Source organism: Myxine glutinosa, chromosome 11 (assembly GCF_964187855.1).
Source record: "Myxine glutinosa chromosome 11, kmMyxGlut1.1, whole genome shotgun sequence".
NCBI classification, from domain to species: domain Eukaryota; kingdom Metazoa; phylum Chordata; class Myxini; order Myxiniformes; family Myxinidae; genus Myxine; species Myxine glutinosa.
The window spans coordinates 26,234,311-26,252,716 of NC_136271.1; the positions used below are offsets into that span (position 1 = coordinate 26,234,311).

General features: G+C 44.2%; 1 protein-coding gene across 1 annotated transcript; it reads left to right on the top strand.

The window, feature by feature from the left end:
• Positions 1-11,138: 11,138 nt before the first annotated feature.
• Positions 11,139-15,792, top strand: LOC137436517 (Krueppel-like factor 15). The gene is made up of 3 exons (XM_068130375.2): positions 11,139-11,396; positions 13,458-14,620; positions 15,134-15,792. Exons 1-3 carry the CDS (start codon positions 11,247-11,249, stop codon positions 15,306-15,308), a joined length of 1,488 nt encoding a protein of 495 aa, XP_067986476.1. The 5' UTR covers positions 11,139-11,246; the 3' UTR covers positions 15,309-15,792.
• Positions 15,793-18,406: the final 2,614 nt, after the last annotated feature.

Consider the following 18,406-nt stretch of genomic DNA (forward strand, 5'->3'; position numbering starts at 1 on the left):
ACAAGTCAGTGCAGTGCATGAGATGTACTGAAGAAAAGCAGAAACACCAGACTTGAATCTGTGTAGATTTCTATAGACCAGACAAAAACAGAAAGAGAGGATCACAAGGAACTGAAAGAGAGGGAGAGAGAAAGGAGAGGAAAATCTGAATCATTCGCAATGGAAGAATAATACAGTGGAGCTTTTGTTGTGATAAAGGAGCTGCCGATGAGCAAACGCAGCAACATGCACCGGGTGATGCAACTGAAGCACATCTCTGGAATTGATCCAAGGGGTAGCCAAATCTTCCTGGACTGTGTAAACTATCTGTTTCTGCATCAACATTTGCACTAACCAACTAGATTCAGATCAGGTCAGGCAGAAGCTCTCAATGCATAGTTTGGGCCTTTTTGACCATGTTTTTACTCTTGAGGAAGATGTGATCAGCAATGTAACCATTGGTCCACCTATTAGCAAGTGACAAAGTGACGTTGTCTTTTCATATGAATATAGAGTCAAACGAGACGGGAGGTAATAGTGATCAGAAGTTACTATCATGCTGACGAGGACAAGAGATGAGAAGCAAACTGAGAGGTTGACTGTGAAGAGAAATTGATGAGTACCACTGGCATGGAAGCATGGGGGATTTTAAAAATAATTCTGTACAAATGTATCTAGAGGATTGCATTCCTAGGGGAGGAAGCAGACAAGGTGATAAGAAAGCCCCAGTGGATGAATAAGAAAGCCCTCAAATCTTTGATGGAGAAACATCGATGCTGGGACATATACTTAGACTGCAGATGTGAGGAAAGATTGGAGGAGCGTGATGAGTACATTGAGGTCAGAAACACTACGTCTGTGGTTCGAAAGATCAAATCAGAGTTTGAGAACAAACTGGCAGAGGAGGTTAAAGATATTGACAGGAGCTTTTATAAATATTTGAAAAGCCAGACTAAGACTAACGCTGGTATTCCGGACCTGCAAACATCAGATGGGGAATATGCAAGGAGTGACTAAGAGAAGGACGAAGCACTCAATGCATATTTTGTGACCCCACTAACTACTGTCCAGTTAGAGTGATGTCTGTGGTTTGTAAAATCATGGAGAAGATCATCAGAAAAGCTCTGATTCAACCCATGGAAGAGAATAACCTCTTGAGTGAACAGCAGCATGAATTTCGGAGTGGGTGGACCTGTGCGTCAAAACCACTAGAAGTCCTTGAGCAATCTTGATGTCGCATTTTGATTATGGGCACAGTGTAGATTGCTTGTACTTGGGCTATCAAAAGGCCTTCATTAGTGTGCCACAAAAGCGCATCCTGTGTAAGCTCCATTCATATGGAGTAGACGGATGCATTCTACAATGGATGGAGGAATATCTGACCAGAAGGATGCAAAGGGTAGTGGTGAATGGAGAATTATTCCACAGAGTGGCCATCACAAGTGGAATACCACAGGGGATCATTGGGACCTGTGTTGCTTATCCTCTTCATAAACTATCTTCCAGTTGCAGTCGACTCAGATCTGAAGTTGCAGGGACGAATAGCTGAGACAGCATGTGGGGTGAGATCAGAAATGAGGTGATTGAAAATTGCTAGGCCCCTAACCTGTCTGTCTGCATGACATAACTAGGACGGCACTCAGTAGAGAGCATACCTCCGCCTGGTTGGCCATATCAATCAATGGTGAAGAATCACTTTAAAATTTGACTAGCCGGATCCAGATCTTCACCAAAATTGAATCGATTCTTCCACACACACAACCTGTCCAACAAGTTTCGTCCAAATCCATCCATAACATTTTGAGATATCCTGCTATGTATCGTTTTTAGCCCTATCTCCCAATGGTGAAGAATCACTTAAAAATTAAATAATTCTCATATCCGAATCCATATTCAGATCTTCAAAATCGAATCGAATCTTCCTCGTCACACCCACACAACCTGTCCAACAAGTTTCGTCCAAATCCATCCATAACATTTTGAGATATCCCGCTATGTATCGTTTTGGGCCTTATCGCTCAATGGTGAAGAATCACTTAAAATTAAATAATTCTCATATCCGAATCCATATTCAGATCATCACCAAAATTGAATCTATTTGTCCTTGTCAGACACCCATTCGGTCCACCAAGTTTCGTCCAAATCCGTCCACAACGTTTTTGAGATATCCTGCTATGTATCGTTTTTGGCCCCATCTCCCAATATTGAAGAATCATTAAAATTTCGACTAGCCGGATCCGCATCCGGATCGTCACCAAAGTCTAATCATTTAGTCCTTGTCACATACGCTACATCTCTGCCAAATTTCGTCAGAATCCGTCCGCAACTTTTTGAGATATTTTGTTCACAGGCAAACGGACAAACATACAGATAGACAGGAGTGAAAACACAACCTCGACCCACCTTTGGTGGTGGAGGTAATTATCAGTCTGACTGATGCTTGCAGTTTTCCTCCAAATGATGCTTCATACAAACATGCAATAGTAAAAGGGTTGCGTTTTTATTTTATGAAACACCCTGTATAAGGGTGAGTTTGTATGACATTCTGAAGTCACGATGTGCTCCAAGCGCCCCCTCTCCCCCACATTAAGTGGGTTCAGATTGGCATTACATGTAATTTTAGTTCACATTTATCACCAGAAAACATTATCAACTACTTACAAGAAATCTCCTTGCTGTAAACTGAAAAAGACCCCTTTTGGTCCGCTGCATGAAAAAGTCATGTTGAGTGGTGTTTGGCAAACTCACCAGGCCTGCCAGGTGGAGGTGGATGAGAGTCAGCAGCCATGGGATTTGAACCCAAACAACCGCTGGTCCCACTGTCAGTGCATTGCCTTCTTCTCTCCAACAACTCACTCTTTCTTCCATGAACCTGCATTTTGTATAGAGAAATAAACAAGTGTTTTACCATTCGACCAGACAGCCAGTTCCATTTGCTGTGTTACTTACAAATAATAAATTGAACGCGGCCCATCATCTCACTCTCATCACTCTCATCGGCCCATCATCAGCAACACAGTGTAGATTTGGCACGGTGTGAGTCGTTAGGTCTACGGATCATTTAACGCGGGAGGGTTTTGGAGCACAGGAACTTTAGAATGTGATACAAAGTTACAGCTATGCAATGCAAGCTCATCCTTTTTGCTTGGAGTCAAAGCAATGCAAAGGTCCGTGTGCCAGTTATATAAGGGAAATCGAAAGAAACCTTGACCTCTTCACCTTAACCCTTGGATGAAGTGATTGGGCCTTGGAGGCCCACAAGGTTGTTTTTTTTTTTGCAAAAACTATGCTGTACAATTTTTTTTTGGAATGAGCCTCATTTTCACCGACTTTCATGTTGTTACACAAAATTCAGTGACATAAATAAATAAAATTCATTCAGGCTCGTGGTAAAATCTTCATTCTTCACTTATAACCCGAAAATCCGACACGAATGCAGGTCTGGGGCCTTCGAGGCCCCGCATAAATGTTGTTGTACTACTATGTTATATCATTATTTTCTTGATATGAGCCTCATTATATGCTCCTATAACTTGGTTACAAATAATTCAGTGACAAAAATATGAAAATGAAAAAACTTTACATGAATACATTCGTGGGCCTCCGAGGCCCAATGGCTGCACAGGTGTAGGATTTTTGACAGTTGTGGACATATACATTCTAAATAAAAGGATTAGTGAATCATATTTTTTGAGCAAATACTCCTCCGTGAGCCTCAAATTTTTAAAGAAAAATAGTTGAAAAACCAAGAACAAAAAAATTTGGGGGGGGGGGGGGGAAGATTCATTACTTGTATGGGATTCTTCCAACTAATAGGATCAATGATTTACATTTTCTGAGCAAATACACATCCATGAGCATCGACTTGGTTGAAAAAGGATATGAAAGAAAAAAATCTATAAAAAAAAAAAATATATATATATATATATATATATATATATATATATATATATATACACAAAGAATAAAGTTAAGCACCCCCCCCCCCCCCCGTTTTTTTACAACCTCGCACATTACAAGTTTGTTGTCGTCAAAACAGTGTAATATACCCATGATATTGCTATATTTTCTGGAGAAGTGATATTATGGTCACATAAAAACATAACAATCATGCCGTTTTCAATATTTTAATCTGAATAATTTAAGGTGAAATTTTTTGGGAATTTTAGGCATATTTTCACCTCAATTTAAGTATGGAGCTATAGGTCCATCACGGACAGTGTGGATGACGTTTATGTTTTCTAACGTACAGTCATTATTCTGAGAAGACCTCTAGCGATCTTTGCGTCAATAACGTGTGTAGGACCCACGTGATCGGATCACTGACTCAACCCTACGTCTCATAGACCCTGTAAGCCGTCGTATGCGTTGCTGTGGCAGGTTGTTCCATTCCCGATGTAATGCACGTTCCAATTCATCCAGATTGGCTATTGGAGGGACCATCTTCGCAATTTGTCGTCCCAACATGTCCCAAACGTGCTCGAGGGGGTTCAGGTTCAGGACAGGATTAGGGGGTGCTTAACTTAATTCTTTGTGTAGGGGTGCTTAACTTAATTCTTTGTGTATATATATATATATATATATATATATATATATATATATATATATATATATATATATATATATATATATATATATATACTGTATTATACAAATACATCCGTTGGGCTTCCGAGGCCCAATGGCTGCGTTTATGTAGGATTTTTTGACGCCTGTATCTAAGAGTTAAGAGAACCAACCTAATGCCCCCATTCCACTTATGCCGATTGGCCCCGATTAGCCCCGATCTCCAGGTCGGGAGCGATCGGGACACTTTGGGAAAAAACTGGTCATCTACGCTGTATCTACGTCCTAAGTACGCTCCGATTACGATCACTACGCTGTAACCACGCTCATCGTGGGTAGATCGGGTCCCTGAAGACCCGATCGAAGCCGTTTAGAGCCGCTGTGTTCCCGCTCGCGTACGCTGTAACCACGCTGCATTCGCGATCGCCGCCGATCTAAAACTGATCCAACGCCGATGCTGCCGATCTATTGCCGTTTCAACTACGTCATTCCCGACCAAACCGATCTAACTACGCTCTATTCCCGTCTTTAAGCCGACTAAAAAGCAGATTTCAGGTCCCGATCCGTATAAATAGGGCCCGATTTGCTTGCCGATCATCAGTATCGTCGAAGACAGCCATGGTTCAACATCAGAGAAATGGCCGTCTGCAGCTCGCTCTACTTCTCCAACAATATGCAATTAATGAAAGAAGAGCTGCTCAAGTGAGAAGAAGAATGAGAAGATGAAGAAGAGAAACCAAAGCTTTCAGAATCATTGGACTCTCCTGTGATGAAGCTATCTCCGAGGGCCTTTCACTCACTCACCGCAGGCAGGTAGGTGGTCTTTCTGTCTTCTACCGACTCCTCTCCGGCCTTGCTCCCCCAGCTCTCTCTGTGCTTTGTCCCCCAAATATTCCTTCAGGTCGCACAAGATCTGCCAGCAACCCTCTGATGGTTAAACTGCCGAAATCTCGGCTCGCTGCTCACCTTCACTCTTTCATTCCTCTTTTCTCCCGCCTCTGGAACAAACTGCCACACTCCCTTCAATCCCACTCCTCCCTCCAGGTCTTTAAAACAGCTGTTCACTACAATCTCTTATCTTTCCCCATCCAAAACCTTGATCTTTTCTACCCCCACGAATTCACCCCAGATCCACCTTGTTTGAAATTCCAACTTCTTTCCTGGAAGTCCCGGCAGTGTCCATATGTTTTATACCTCTCCCACCCCCCCCCCCTTTCCATGCCTCCTCCCCCAAAGCCCTCTCCCTCCCACAGATCTCTCGATGTCCCTGCTCTCAGATGTTGTGTTTGTGTTCCTCCCCCTCTCGCCCCATCTTGTCTACCGCTCCCCATGTTATATGTTTTATGTGTCGGTTTGTCTTTCTGTGTGATTAATGTTAGCTCTTTCACGAGCCTCGATCTTGTATACAAAAAAAAAGAAGAAAAAAAAGCCCCTCAGTTCTGGGTCCGGCCATGGTTGACAGAAGAAAGAAGATTGCAGTTTGGGCACTACGACCGCTTGATGAATGAACTGAGGCTGGAGGACATCAACTCTTTCCAGAACTTTGTGAGGATGCCACCTGCTCTCTTTGATGAAATCCTCCACAGAATCACCCCGAGGATTGAGAAAGAAGATACCAGGCTGAGAAAGGCCCTACAACCTGGAATGAAGCTCGCCATCACCCTGAGGCATCTGGCTACAGGAGACCTCTACCCAACTCTCTCCTACGACCTCAGCGTCAGCAGAAACACCATCGTCAAGTTCATTCCGGAGGTGTGTCAAGCCATCGTTGCAGAGTTCAAAGAAGAAATGGTGAAGTGCCCTACCACCCCAGAAGAATGGACAGAAGTCGCTGATGATTTCGAAAGTAAATGGAACATCCCTCATGTGCTCGGAGCTCTTGATGGCAAACACGTCGCCCTCAGATGCGCACCCAACTCAGGCAGCCTCTGCCACAACTACAAGGGCTTCTTCTCGATCGTGTTGATGGCACTGGTGGACGCCGACTATAAGTTCTTGTGGGTGGATGTTGGTGGAATGGGACACATGTCAGATGCTCAGATTTTCAATGCTTCGGAGCTCAAAGAGTGCATAGAGAATGAAACCATTGGATTCCCCGACCCCCTGGCCATGCGGAACGATGATGAAGAGATGCCATTCTTCATCCTTGGAGATGATGCCTTTGCTCTCCGCACCTACTTGATGAAACCCTATGCCAGACGTGGACTCTCTCCTGAACAACTCGTCTACAACTACCGCATCTCAAGGGGTCGACGAGTGGTGGAGAACGCCTTTGGCATCTTGGCAAACCGTTGGCAATGCTTGCTCAAGACACTACAACATTATCCTGAGGTGGTGCGTGACCTGGTCGAAACTGCTATCTGTCTGCACAACATGCTCCGCATCCGGTTCCCAAGTATTCAGCATGCCGAGGTGGACCAGGAGGATTATCGACACAACATCATCCCTGGTGAATGGAGAGATCAAGCCAACATGTTAGAGGTGGAGCAGGCAGTTCGAGGTAACAGGGACAGTGTAGAGGCCAAGCGTCAGATGGAGGCACTGAGACTCTATTTTAACAGCCCTGCTGGTGCAGTTCCATGGCAGGAGAGGATGGTGAGACATCATTAGAGACACTATGGGAAGGAGTTGAAAGACATTTTGGAGGACATTGTTGTATTGTTATGTATTGCATTGATAATGATTTGTATTGATATTCATGTGACAATAAACATTATGAAACTTGATATTCAATGTTTGCCTTGTGTTGGTTGGAAAGGGAGAAGTTATTATTGCTGGGTTGAGGGGATGAAAATGCATTGCAAAATGAAAGGTCTTCAAAATAAAAGCTAAAAATTTGACAAGTTTTTGCTGGGTAGAGGGGATCAAAGTTTGCATTCACTTAATTAAAAGGTCATGAAATTAAAAGCGGTAAAATTGATCATTAATAATATTTGTTTAACTTGTACCGCTTTTAATTTTAGACCATGGGGTTATTGGGCAATGCCATTTGGCTCATGCAGTTATCAATTCCACTTAACAACGTTGACAAAAATTGTCGTGTCGAAATACTTGATCGGGTGAGGCCGATGCAATCCGGACCGATTTATATACAGCGGCTTTGATCGGCATGGGAGCGGGACGGATAGGTAACGATCGTCGTCGAAACGGCACAAGATAATCCTCCCGCTGCAACGACGCTGTAATCACGATCAAGCCGTTCTAACTACGATCAAGCCGTTCTAACTACGATCATTCCGATGGACTACGTTCCATTCACGCTGTAATCACGATCAGTCCCGCTATTTCAGATCGGGATGGAAATTTTAAACATGTTTAAAAAATCGCCCCGATCTATTTTTTGTCCCGATCGACAAAGATCGAAGACGTTCCGTTTACGATCATGCCGATTGATCCCGTTCCAAATAGGATCGTTCCCGTTGTGCAGATCGGGGTCGATCGGCATAAGTGGAATGGGGGTATAGACAGGACTCACTCACTGACATTTTGTTGAACGGAGAACATGAAGATCACCCCAATAAGATATCGGCCTGTTGGATCTTTATAAGTACGTACGAGCGAGTTGCCCGTGCCCACACGGGATTCTAAAAGCGTTCGGGATGGAGGAAGCAAAATGCAAATGGCGTCTTCTGTCATCGAGTCAGCAAGCTGGGACCAACAATTCCCATGTATTGCCACATCTCATGCAATTTGAATGCTCCAAAGGTGGTGAGGTACTCCATTTGAAACTGTGTAGCTTTTTGATGTCTCGGGTCCACAATAATAATTTGTATTGGTGTCAAAGCCAATGAGCAATTGCAAATGAATAGTAGAACAAGGTATACAGTAGGTGATTGCATTCCAAAGGTGCCATGCACAAGCATATGAGGAGCAAGCTGCAGAAGGAACCTTCTGCTACTCTACCTTCCACCTGACATCTCCATATACTCTTCATGAAATAGACTTCTTCACAATTTTACTGAGTCTGGGAAAGCAGCCGGTATAGATGGCATCTACCCAGGGTTAAAATGGCATCTACCCAGGGTTATAATGGCATCTACCCAGGGTTATAATGGCATCTACCCAGGGTTATAATGGCATCTACCCAGGGTTATAATGGCATCTACCCAGGGTTATAATGGCATCTACCCTGGGTTATAATGGCATCTACCCAGGGTTATAATGGCATCTACCCAGGGTTATAATGGCATCTACCCAGGGTTATAATGGCATCTACCCAGGGTTATAATGGCATCTACCCAGGGTTATAATGGCATCTACCCAGGGTTATAATGGCATCTACCCAGGGTTATAATGGCATCTACCCAGGGTTATAATGGCATGTACCCAGGGTTGTAATGGCATCTACCCAGGGTTATAATGGCATCTACCCAGGGTTATAATGACATCTACCCAGGGTTATAATGGCATCTACCCAGGGTTATAATGGCATCTACCCAGGGTTATAATGGCATCTACCCAGGGTTATAATGGCATCTACCCAGGGTTAAAATGGCATCTACCCAGGGTTATAATGACATCTACCCAGGGTTATAATGGCATCTACCCAGGGTTATAATGGCATCTACCCAGGGTTATAATGGCATCTACCCAGGGTTATAATGGCATCTACCCAGGGTTATAATGGCATCTACCCAGGGTTACAATGGCATCTACCCAGGGTTATAATGGCATCTACCCAGGGTTATAATGACATCTACCCAGGGTTATAATGACATCTACCCAGGGTTATAATGGCATCTACCCAGGGTTATAATGGCATCTACCCAGGGTTATAATGGCATCTACCCAGGGTTTCATGGCATCTACCCAGGGTTATAATGGCATCTACCCAGGGTTATAATGGCATCTACCCAGGGTTATAATGGCATCTACCCAGGGTTATAATGGCATCTATGCAGGGTTATAATGGCATCTACCCAAGGTTATAATGGCATCTACCCAGGGTCCTGGTAGTGATAATCAGGTAATATGACAATGTGTACATCCTGGTAGTGATAATCAGGTTATATGACAATGTGTACATCCTGGTAGTGATAATCAGGTAATATGACAATGTGTACATCCTGGTAGTGATAATCAGGTAATATGACAATGTGTACATCCTGGTAGTGATAATCAGGTTATATGACAATGTGTACATCCTGGTAGTGATAATCAGGTAATATGACAATGTATACATCCTGGTAGTGATAATCAGGTAATATGACATTGTATACATCCTGGTAGTGATAATCAGGTAATATGACAATGTGCACATCTTGGTAGTGATAATCAGGTAATATGACAATGTGTACATCCTGGTAGTGATAATCAGGTAATATGACAATGTGTACATCCTGGTAGTGATAATCAGGTAATATGACAATGTGCACATCTTGGTAGTGATTAATCAGGTAATATGACAATGTGTACATCCTGGTAGTGATAATCAGGTAATATGACAATGTATACATCCTGGTAGTGATAATCAGGTAATATGACATTGTATACATCCTGGTAGTGATAAATCAGGTAATATGACAATGTATAAATGGTGGTATCGTGATAGTGAGTGTACGACGCGTTTTTTTGCCAAATGCAATGATCCAAAGATCTTGGAGGAGTTTGTACATAAATGACATGGAGGACAAACACATGTACAGGAGACATCAACATACTTTTCACACGAATTAAAGTACAAGGATAGTGGTGGAGTGGTAGACAATAGACAAACACATGTTATATGGGACTTGAACTTGGTTCACCACATTGTGAGCCAACAGATGGGAGCACGACAAACATGTCAATTCATATTTCTTATTGAGATAATTCAAACCAACTTTGTAAAACTTTCATTTTCCTGCCAGTAACCTCGCTCGGCATTCCAACGGTTTGTAATAGAAATTTCCATTTGGATGATGTTTCAATGAGCGGTTCCAAAATGCAAAGCAACATATTGGATATTGGTCCACAAGGCAAATTTAGCTTGATTGATTTTATCTTACTATTCATTCACCAAATGTCTGTCCGTCTGTTCCCAGGTACCGCAAAAAAGGCTGAACCGATCGCAATGAAATTTTGGGTGGGTAATCCTGGGACCACTGGAGTAAAATAGGCGATATTGTTATTTTTCCAATTTCCAATTTTCCAGTTTTTGAAAACACGATGGAATAATATTTACCGATATGAACAGTGATGTGGCTTTTATTGAAATTCTACAAATAGTTTAGATTTTGATGATTTGCGTGTGATATGATTTAACGGATGTTTATATGAATCGATTAAAATAAAAAAGTCTTCAATTTCTGATATTTTTCCTTTTCATTTGGGCTTCCCAATTGAAGCCCCGCCCCTAGGGCAGGTACCGTTGCTGGTTGTTATAATGAAACACCCATAAGGTTTTGAAGGTATATTTATCATCGCTTGGGAGGGGTCGAGGATCAGGAGGTGAGGGGGACTGGAGGAGGGTAAACACAAAACGTTCCAGTTATTAAAATAAACAACCATGGACGATCATGAGATATTCCGAACTATGTTTGGAAAGCGCGCTTTGCCACGCGGCACCGCGTGCTTCCCGAGGCTCCACCTGCCGCCCCCTCCCTCTCGTGCACGGTCCGTCCCACCGACCTCAGCACCATGGGCACCGTCTCCAGCTGCCGCATTGGCGACCGCGCGCTCCGCGCCCCCACCATCCTCCGTCGACCTACTCCAGGCGACCAATGGCACCGGCGGCGCGGGGCGAGCCCCCATCGAGCCCCCCGGCCTTAACCCCACCCACAAGGCGGGCCCATCTCAATGTGACACAACTTGTCCGGTCGCGATCCCTCATCTCTCGTTTCACTCAGGCGTCCCCACTCATCCACGTCCCAGTGAGTATATTCACACGAGTTCTTCACGTTTGTGTCATTATGAAGCTTTTTCCGTCTTTGCTGTTCCGCGGAATTGTGCCCGAAACACTTTTTTCTCCTTGTTCGGAAACTTTTTCCTCTTCTTTTTCTTGTCGCGCGCGAAACTTCTGCCAAAGTTCTTTTCTTCCGCCTAAACCACGCAGCGTTTGCTCCTCTCATATCGATCGCCGTACGCTACTCCATTGCTCTGTAAGCACGCGTGCTTTCCCCCACTCGTGGACGTTTGCCCATGCACCGACAGGGGCCACACGTGGGTGAACGCACCGTCATTCCGGGTTACTATCGGACACCGGCTGACAATTCACGGCACGAAGTACTTCCCAACGCAAAGTTTATTCGTAAACAAGAATTCAAACACCAAGGGGAAGAGGAAGAAAGGATTCTTTAAAAAAAACAAAAAAAAAACAATTCTCCCGCCACAAAAAAAGTTTGCCTAGAAATTGTTCTTCATTCGGCTGCAAATTAAACGACTAAACTTGACGGCGAAAACAACTGCGCTTGGAAGTTTTTACAGCTGCAGGTCAAAGTCTCGTTTTCAGGTGTCGTGCACAGACTGCCATGTGTATTCACCAATTGCGTGCACGCAGGTGGACAAAGTAGAATTCCAACGGGGTGTAGGCACCTGTCCGTTTACTTTTCAACACAAATGGAGAAATCACTGCTGTTTGACACTGCCAAAAGGTGTGTTTGACACTGCCAAAAGGTGTGTTTGACACTGCCAAAAGGTGTGTTTGACACTGCCAAAAGGTGTGTTTGACACTGCCAAAAGGTGTGTTTGACACTGCCAAAAGGTGTGTTTGACACTGCCAAAAGATGTGTTTGACACTGCCAAAGGCATGTTTGACACTTCCAAAAGGTGTGTTTGACACTGCCAAAAGGTGCTTGACACTGCCAAAAGGTGTTTGACACTGCCCAAAGGTATGTTTGACACTGCCAAAAGGTACGTGTTTGACACTGCCAAAAGGTGTATTTTACACTGCCAAAAGGTGTGTTTGATACTGCCAAAAGGTGTGTTTGACACTGCCAAAGGGTGTGTTTGACACTGCCCAAAGGTATGTTTGACACTGCCAAAAGGTATGTTTGACACTGCCAAAAGGTGTGTTTGACACTGCCAAAGGTGTGTTTGACACTGTCAAAAGGTGTGTTTGACACTGCCAAAAGGTGTGTTTGACACTGCCAAAAGGTGCTTGACACTGCCAAAAGGTGTGTTTGACACTGCCAAAAGGTGCTTGACACTGCCAAAAGGTGTTTGACACTGCCCAAAGGTATGTTTGACACTGCCAAAAGGTACGTGTTTGACACTGCCAAAAGGTGTATTTGACACTGCCAAAAGGTGTGTTTGATACTGCCAAAAGGTGTGTTTGACACTGCCCAAAGGTATGTTTGACACTGCCAAAAGGTGTGTTTGACACTGCCAAAGGTGTGTTTGACACTGTCAAAAGGTGTGTTTGACACTGCCAAAAGGTGTGTTTGACACTGCCAAAAGGTGTGTTTGACACTGCCAAAAGGTGTGTTTCACACTGCCAAAAGTTATATTCAAAATGCCAACGTCACAATGGAGAGTCTTAACAATCGCAATTGGATAACTAAGTCCTCGAATGCGGCATGGAATAGCCATTGGCACCGGGGTCGGTTTGCGTAATGTTGCCCTTGGTGGCAGCTTCAAGGTCCAGCCTGTACAAAGTTATCAGTCTATGTGAATCAAGCTCTGGGAAGTCCTCCAACTGTTTAAAACGAAGGTAAAACTGGATATCTCAGGATATCTCAACCGTTGTTGTCGTCTACTTGTTGAACCTCGAACCCTCAACTTGTTGAACATTTCCAGCTTTGAAATCTTCTTGCAGTTAATGGTTTGATGTTCCATTGCTCTACACCGAGGAGTTGAGGACTCCTTGCTGTGCAGAGCATTCACCTGGAACACGAAGTTGGCATTCCAAGGAAACCACCAAAGTAAAGACCATGCCAAGACCATGCTACACACATTAACCCATACATTGCATTTCCTCCCAATTTCCCCAACAGGATTCAGGAACACCAAGGCACTTGGGACTAAGAAAGATGGCTGCGGTGTTGCCACACGAGAACTTTGAGCGCTTCCATTTGGAAAGTACCACTCCGTACTACGATATGGCTCTTCCGCTGTCGCCGACTGCAAGGTCCGAGGATGACAGCGATGGGTTGAGCTCTTGCTCCAGCTGTTCCAGCCCAGGTAGTGTGTGGTGGTTAATGGGACCTGGCACGACGGAGAACAGGAACGGCAACAGTTACAGCAGCGGCAACAGCAATGAGATAATGGATTACCTCATGGCCCAGTCTGAAATAAGAAGATGGGAAGGCCAAACCTTTGACTTCCACACCCAACCCGACGGGCCCGATTTCTCCAAGGACCACAATGAAACATTCCGGCCCACGCTGGATGAAATCGAGGAGTTTTTAGAGGAACACATGCAACCACTCCTGTCAAAAGCATCAGTGGGTGTGATGATGAAAGAGGATGTTGTGGTGGAAGAAAATAAAGGAAAAGAACATTTTCATTGGTTACAGTCTCCCAAACAAGAAAACTCTGCACCTGTAGAACCAACAGTTGCAATAGAAACAATGTCTGGACAGCTGATGGAAAATTGTGACCAAGATGATGGCGGCCATAATGAGAATCCAATCAGCTTGTCCACACCAGCTGTGGCATCAACAGGTTTGCCTGTCGTTCTTCAGCTTCAGCAAATCCAAATACAAACTGAAGGAGCTTCTGGAGTCACGTTGCCCATTTCCCAGGACATAGGTAACTCTGCTACTACTAACATCAAGGTATCCCAGCTTCTAGTAAATATTCAGGGTCAGACCTTTGCTTTGGTTCCTCACAACGGTTGTGCAGGTGCAACTCCAGGAATGGGATCTCGACAGTATGTCAAAATTGCTCCTGTGCCAATCGCGGCGAAGGCTTGGCCCATCGGTTATGGGCCTCATCGAGATGGAGTCACAGGAAACTCGGGAATGGTCTTGGCCGGATTGCGTGGTGCCGGAGGCATTGGTGCCACCGTGAGCAGTGTAGAACCTTTGAAACTACACAAGTGCCAACATCCTGGGTGTGACAAAACGTACACAAAGAGCAGCCACCTGAAGGCTCACATGCGGAGGCACACCGGGGAAAAACCTTTCGTATGCACCTGGCCCGGTTGCACCTGGAGGTAAGCCATAAAGGTTTTTTGAGGCAACTGTGCCCTTTTCCTATTGCTACTGCACCCCACAATCCTGCTGTGATGTCACAATACCAAATTGATTTTGCTCCTCAGAAATAGAAAAGTCATGCCTGGGAATTGTGATGATGCTGTAGTTTGTACAATATTGTGAAAGGAAACGACGAGTTATCATAACTATATCAGTCAATTCAAAGAACAAAATCATTTGCAAAATGAGAATAGTTTAAACTGTCGTATAAAGAGGAAAACGGGTATAAAGTAGTAGCGGAATGAATGCACAATGGAAAAGAACACTCTGGGAATGCAGAAAGCAATTGGGATCTCCGGCTCTGTCTCCTGGCTCGTCACAAGCGGAAGTCGTGGCCAGTCATGTGATTTGAGTTGAGCGTAGTGAAAAAGGTGGTATTTTCAAAGACATTGCAGTGATTGATGGTGTGGCTTCCCACACCTTTACGGGTCAACCAAGTGCTAACATAGGATGACCGTTCCTTTTCCCGACAGGTTTTCTCGCTCCGATGAGCTGTCCAGGCACCGACGTTCACACTCAGGTCTAAAGCCATACGGATGTCCTGTCTGCATCAAGAAGTTTGCTCGCAGTGACCACCTGTCCAAGCACATCAAGGTACACCGCCTTGCACGTACAGGCCGCTCGACCGCCCGATTGGCAAGTGTATAGTGGCCTCACTGACTGCCAGAATCCAGAGGATCTTCAGGTCTTCAGTCCAGTGTGGACCTACTTTTGGAGGCTCAGTCCAGTCTGGCCCAGCAAAGATAAATGACACCTTTGGTTGGTGAAGGACAAGCTGGGTGAAATCCGCCACTTTAATCTACACGGGAGCAATTATTGAAAGTTGGACATCTTTTTCACGGAGTAAATCCCTTTGCTTTCCGACATATAATGTACGTTTTTACGTTGTCAAAAAGATTTATTGAAGTATCCTTGACCGTAGCTGAGATGTAAACCAAGGATGCTCATAGTTATTTTTTAATGTCTGTAAAGAGATGAGCCTTTGGCAATGTCCAGCTGACTTGAAGGGCTACAAGGTATATGAAGCATCATCATTGATGTGACGTGTTGCATTGTGAATATATACTTATTTAAAATGAGTAGATTGAACTTCTCCTGGGGATGTGAAATAAATATTTTCATACGAATCCTTTCTTTTCTCCTGTTGTACTTTCAAATGCAGTACTGCAAATTATACAAGATTATTCGGTACTTTTCACATAGTCTATTTACATATTATTACAAACACAATTGAGCAACCTTGGAATGCCCTGCATTCTTTCAATATGCCAACAACTCATCAACTGCCCTCCCTGCTTTACTTCCTTCCCCTCATTTTTTCTCATGAAGACTTCTAACCCATTTTGTCATAACTAATTTCAAGAAGTGCACAATCTTGGAGGTTCTTTTTGATATATATTTTTTATTACCACCGCACTTGCTTTTTGATTATGGTGGAAACCGAGGCCTTTAATATTATTGGTATCTCCTGAGATGAAGCTGAGTCAATGGGCCTATCACTTTGCCATTTCAGACTGGTCGGTGGTCTCTCTGTCTTCTACTGCTTGCTTTCTGGTCTTGCACCCTCTGCTCTTTCCGTGCTTTGTCGCCCCAGGTTGCTGCAGGGCTCACATGTGGTCCACCGTCAACCCCCTTCTGGTGAAACTACCTAAATCCAAAATCACTGCTTACTTCCACTCATTCGTTCCTCTTTTTTTCCCCCTGTGGCACAAACTTTCACATTCTCTTCAATGTCATTCTTCCCTTTGAGGTCTTCAAGACAGGTGGTCACCACCATCTCAGATAATCACCAATCCAAAACCATGATCTTTTCTACTCTCGTTAACCCCTCCCAAATCCCTCCTTCCAATTTCCCCTCCTTGGAGCTTCCTTCTGTATCCATCTTGGCCACCCTATGCATGTTTTGCGTCGTTTTTAGCTCACCTGGGACGAAGTTCAGGTGAGCTTGTGCGATGACGCGTCGTCAGTCCATCCGTCAACCCTGGCAACTTCTTCTCCGAAACCGCTGAAGGGATTGTCACCAAACTTGGCACAAATTACATTTGTTGTGTTGTGACTAAAGTTTTTTCACGGAATTAAAAAGATCGGGGTCTAAGGGGGTTTACCAGGGGTCAAAGTGGATCCAGGTTTGACCCCCCAAAATTGGTATTTGCTTCCTTCTCTGAAACTACACATAATTTCGATGAAACTTGACCACAACCTTCACCACCCATGCTGTACCAAAGTTTGTTCAAGGCATTAGAAAAGTTTGGGTCTGAGGAGGTATATGGGGAGTGGGGGGGGGGGGGGGGGGATTGCCCCCCAAAATCGGTGTTTTTCTTTGTTTGTTTAAAGTCTTATGATTATGTTAGTATGATTCTACATGCTGCGCTCTCTTCTAGCAACCATTGAAATTGGTTTAAAATACCTCGAGTCAATGCAGAGTACTGTTTATTCTACCAGGTGAGCGCCAGGGATGTTGCCCCTGTTCTGTGTCCATCTTGTCCACCTTCTCTGTTATGACCTGATCCATTCAGTACACTAGCTCTAATTCCACAAGCATCGAGTATTATGGATACAAAAAATAAAACCGCCACCCCCTTTCCCCAACCCCTTGAAAGTGCTGTACTCTCTGCAGTGTGTAGGGATGCCAAGGCATCTGAAAGTACTGTATTAATATTATCCACATGGTCCAACGGAGCGGTGGGATGAGTTGAGTAGTAAATTATTGACGGCCAGTTCGTGGGAGGGGCAGGGTGCTACGCAGACAAACATGTTTTGTACAGCATTGAAGCCAAAAGCGTTGGAACGCTTGGGCCATGTGTACAGACTCCTAGTGCGAGTGGAGTTCTGGCCAAATATTGATGGAAAGCATTGCGGGACAACAGATATGCACCGGCCACAACACTCGCAAACACAACAACAATTCCGCACAAAGCCGGTGAAAAACAAAAACATTCTCGAATAACAGATGGATTTCACAACACCTCAATAGTCATGCACAACAGGTTGGCCCAGGTCGGTGGACAAATCAAATATGGGCACCAGAAGGCCAGACCACAAATGGCCTTTGGGAAAGATGATGATAGAATGTGGGGTGCACTAAAAGAGGAACAGTCTTCAAACCACGAGCACCGACAACACTCGGTTCCATAACGGTGTCAGCACTGCAAGTTAAATATGATGCTAATGACGTCTTCACGCAATACGATCTCAAACTTTTTTTTAAAGAGACATATTGATGTCAACATTCCCCTTCCTCCATCACCCGAGGTTACCGGATGCTAATACAGTACGTGAAATAACTCCACAAAGCACAGATACTGCAAATGCCAAAAATACTGCAAATGCCAAAAATACTGCAAATACTACAAATGCCAAAAATATTGCAAATACCAAAAATACTGCAAATGCCAAAAATACTGCAAATGCCAAAAATACTGCAAATGCCAAATATACTGCAAATCCCAAATATACTGCGAATGCCAAATATACTGCAAATGCCAAATATACTGCAAATGCCAAATATACTGCAAATGCCACAAATACTGCAAATGTCTGCAAAATACTGCAAAAGCAAAAAGCTGTCTGCAAAAGCAAAAATACTGCAAATGCCAAAAATACTACAAATGCCAAAAATACTGCCAATGCCAAAATACTGCCAATTGGAATCTCCCGCGATGACGCTATCTCCGAGGGCCTTTCACTCACTCACCGCAGGCAGGTTGGTGGTCTTTCCGTCTTCTTCCGACTCCTCTCCGGCCTTG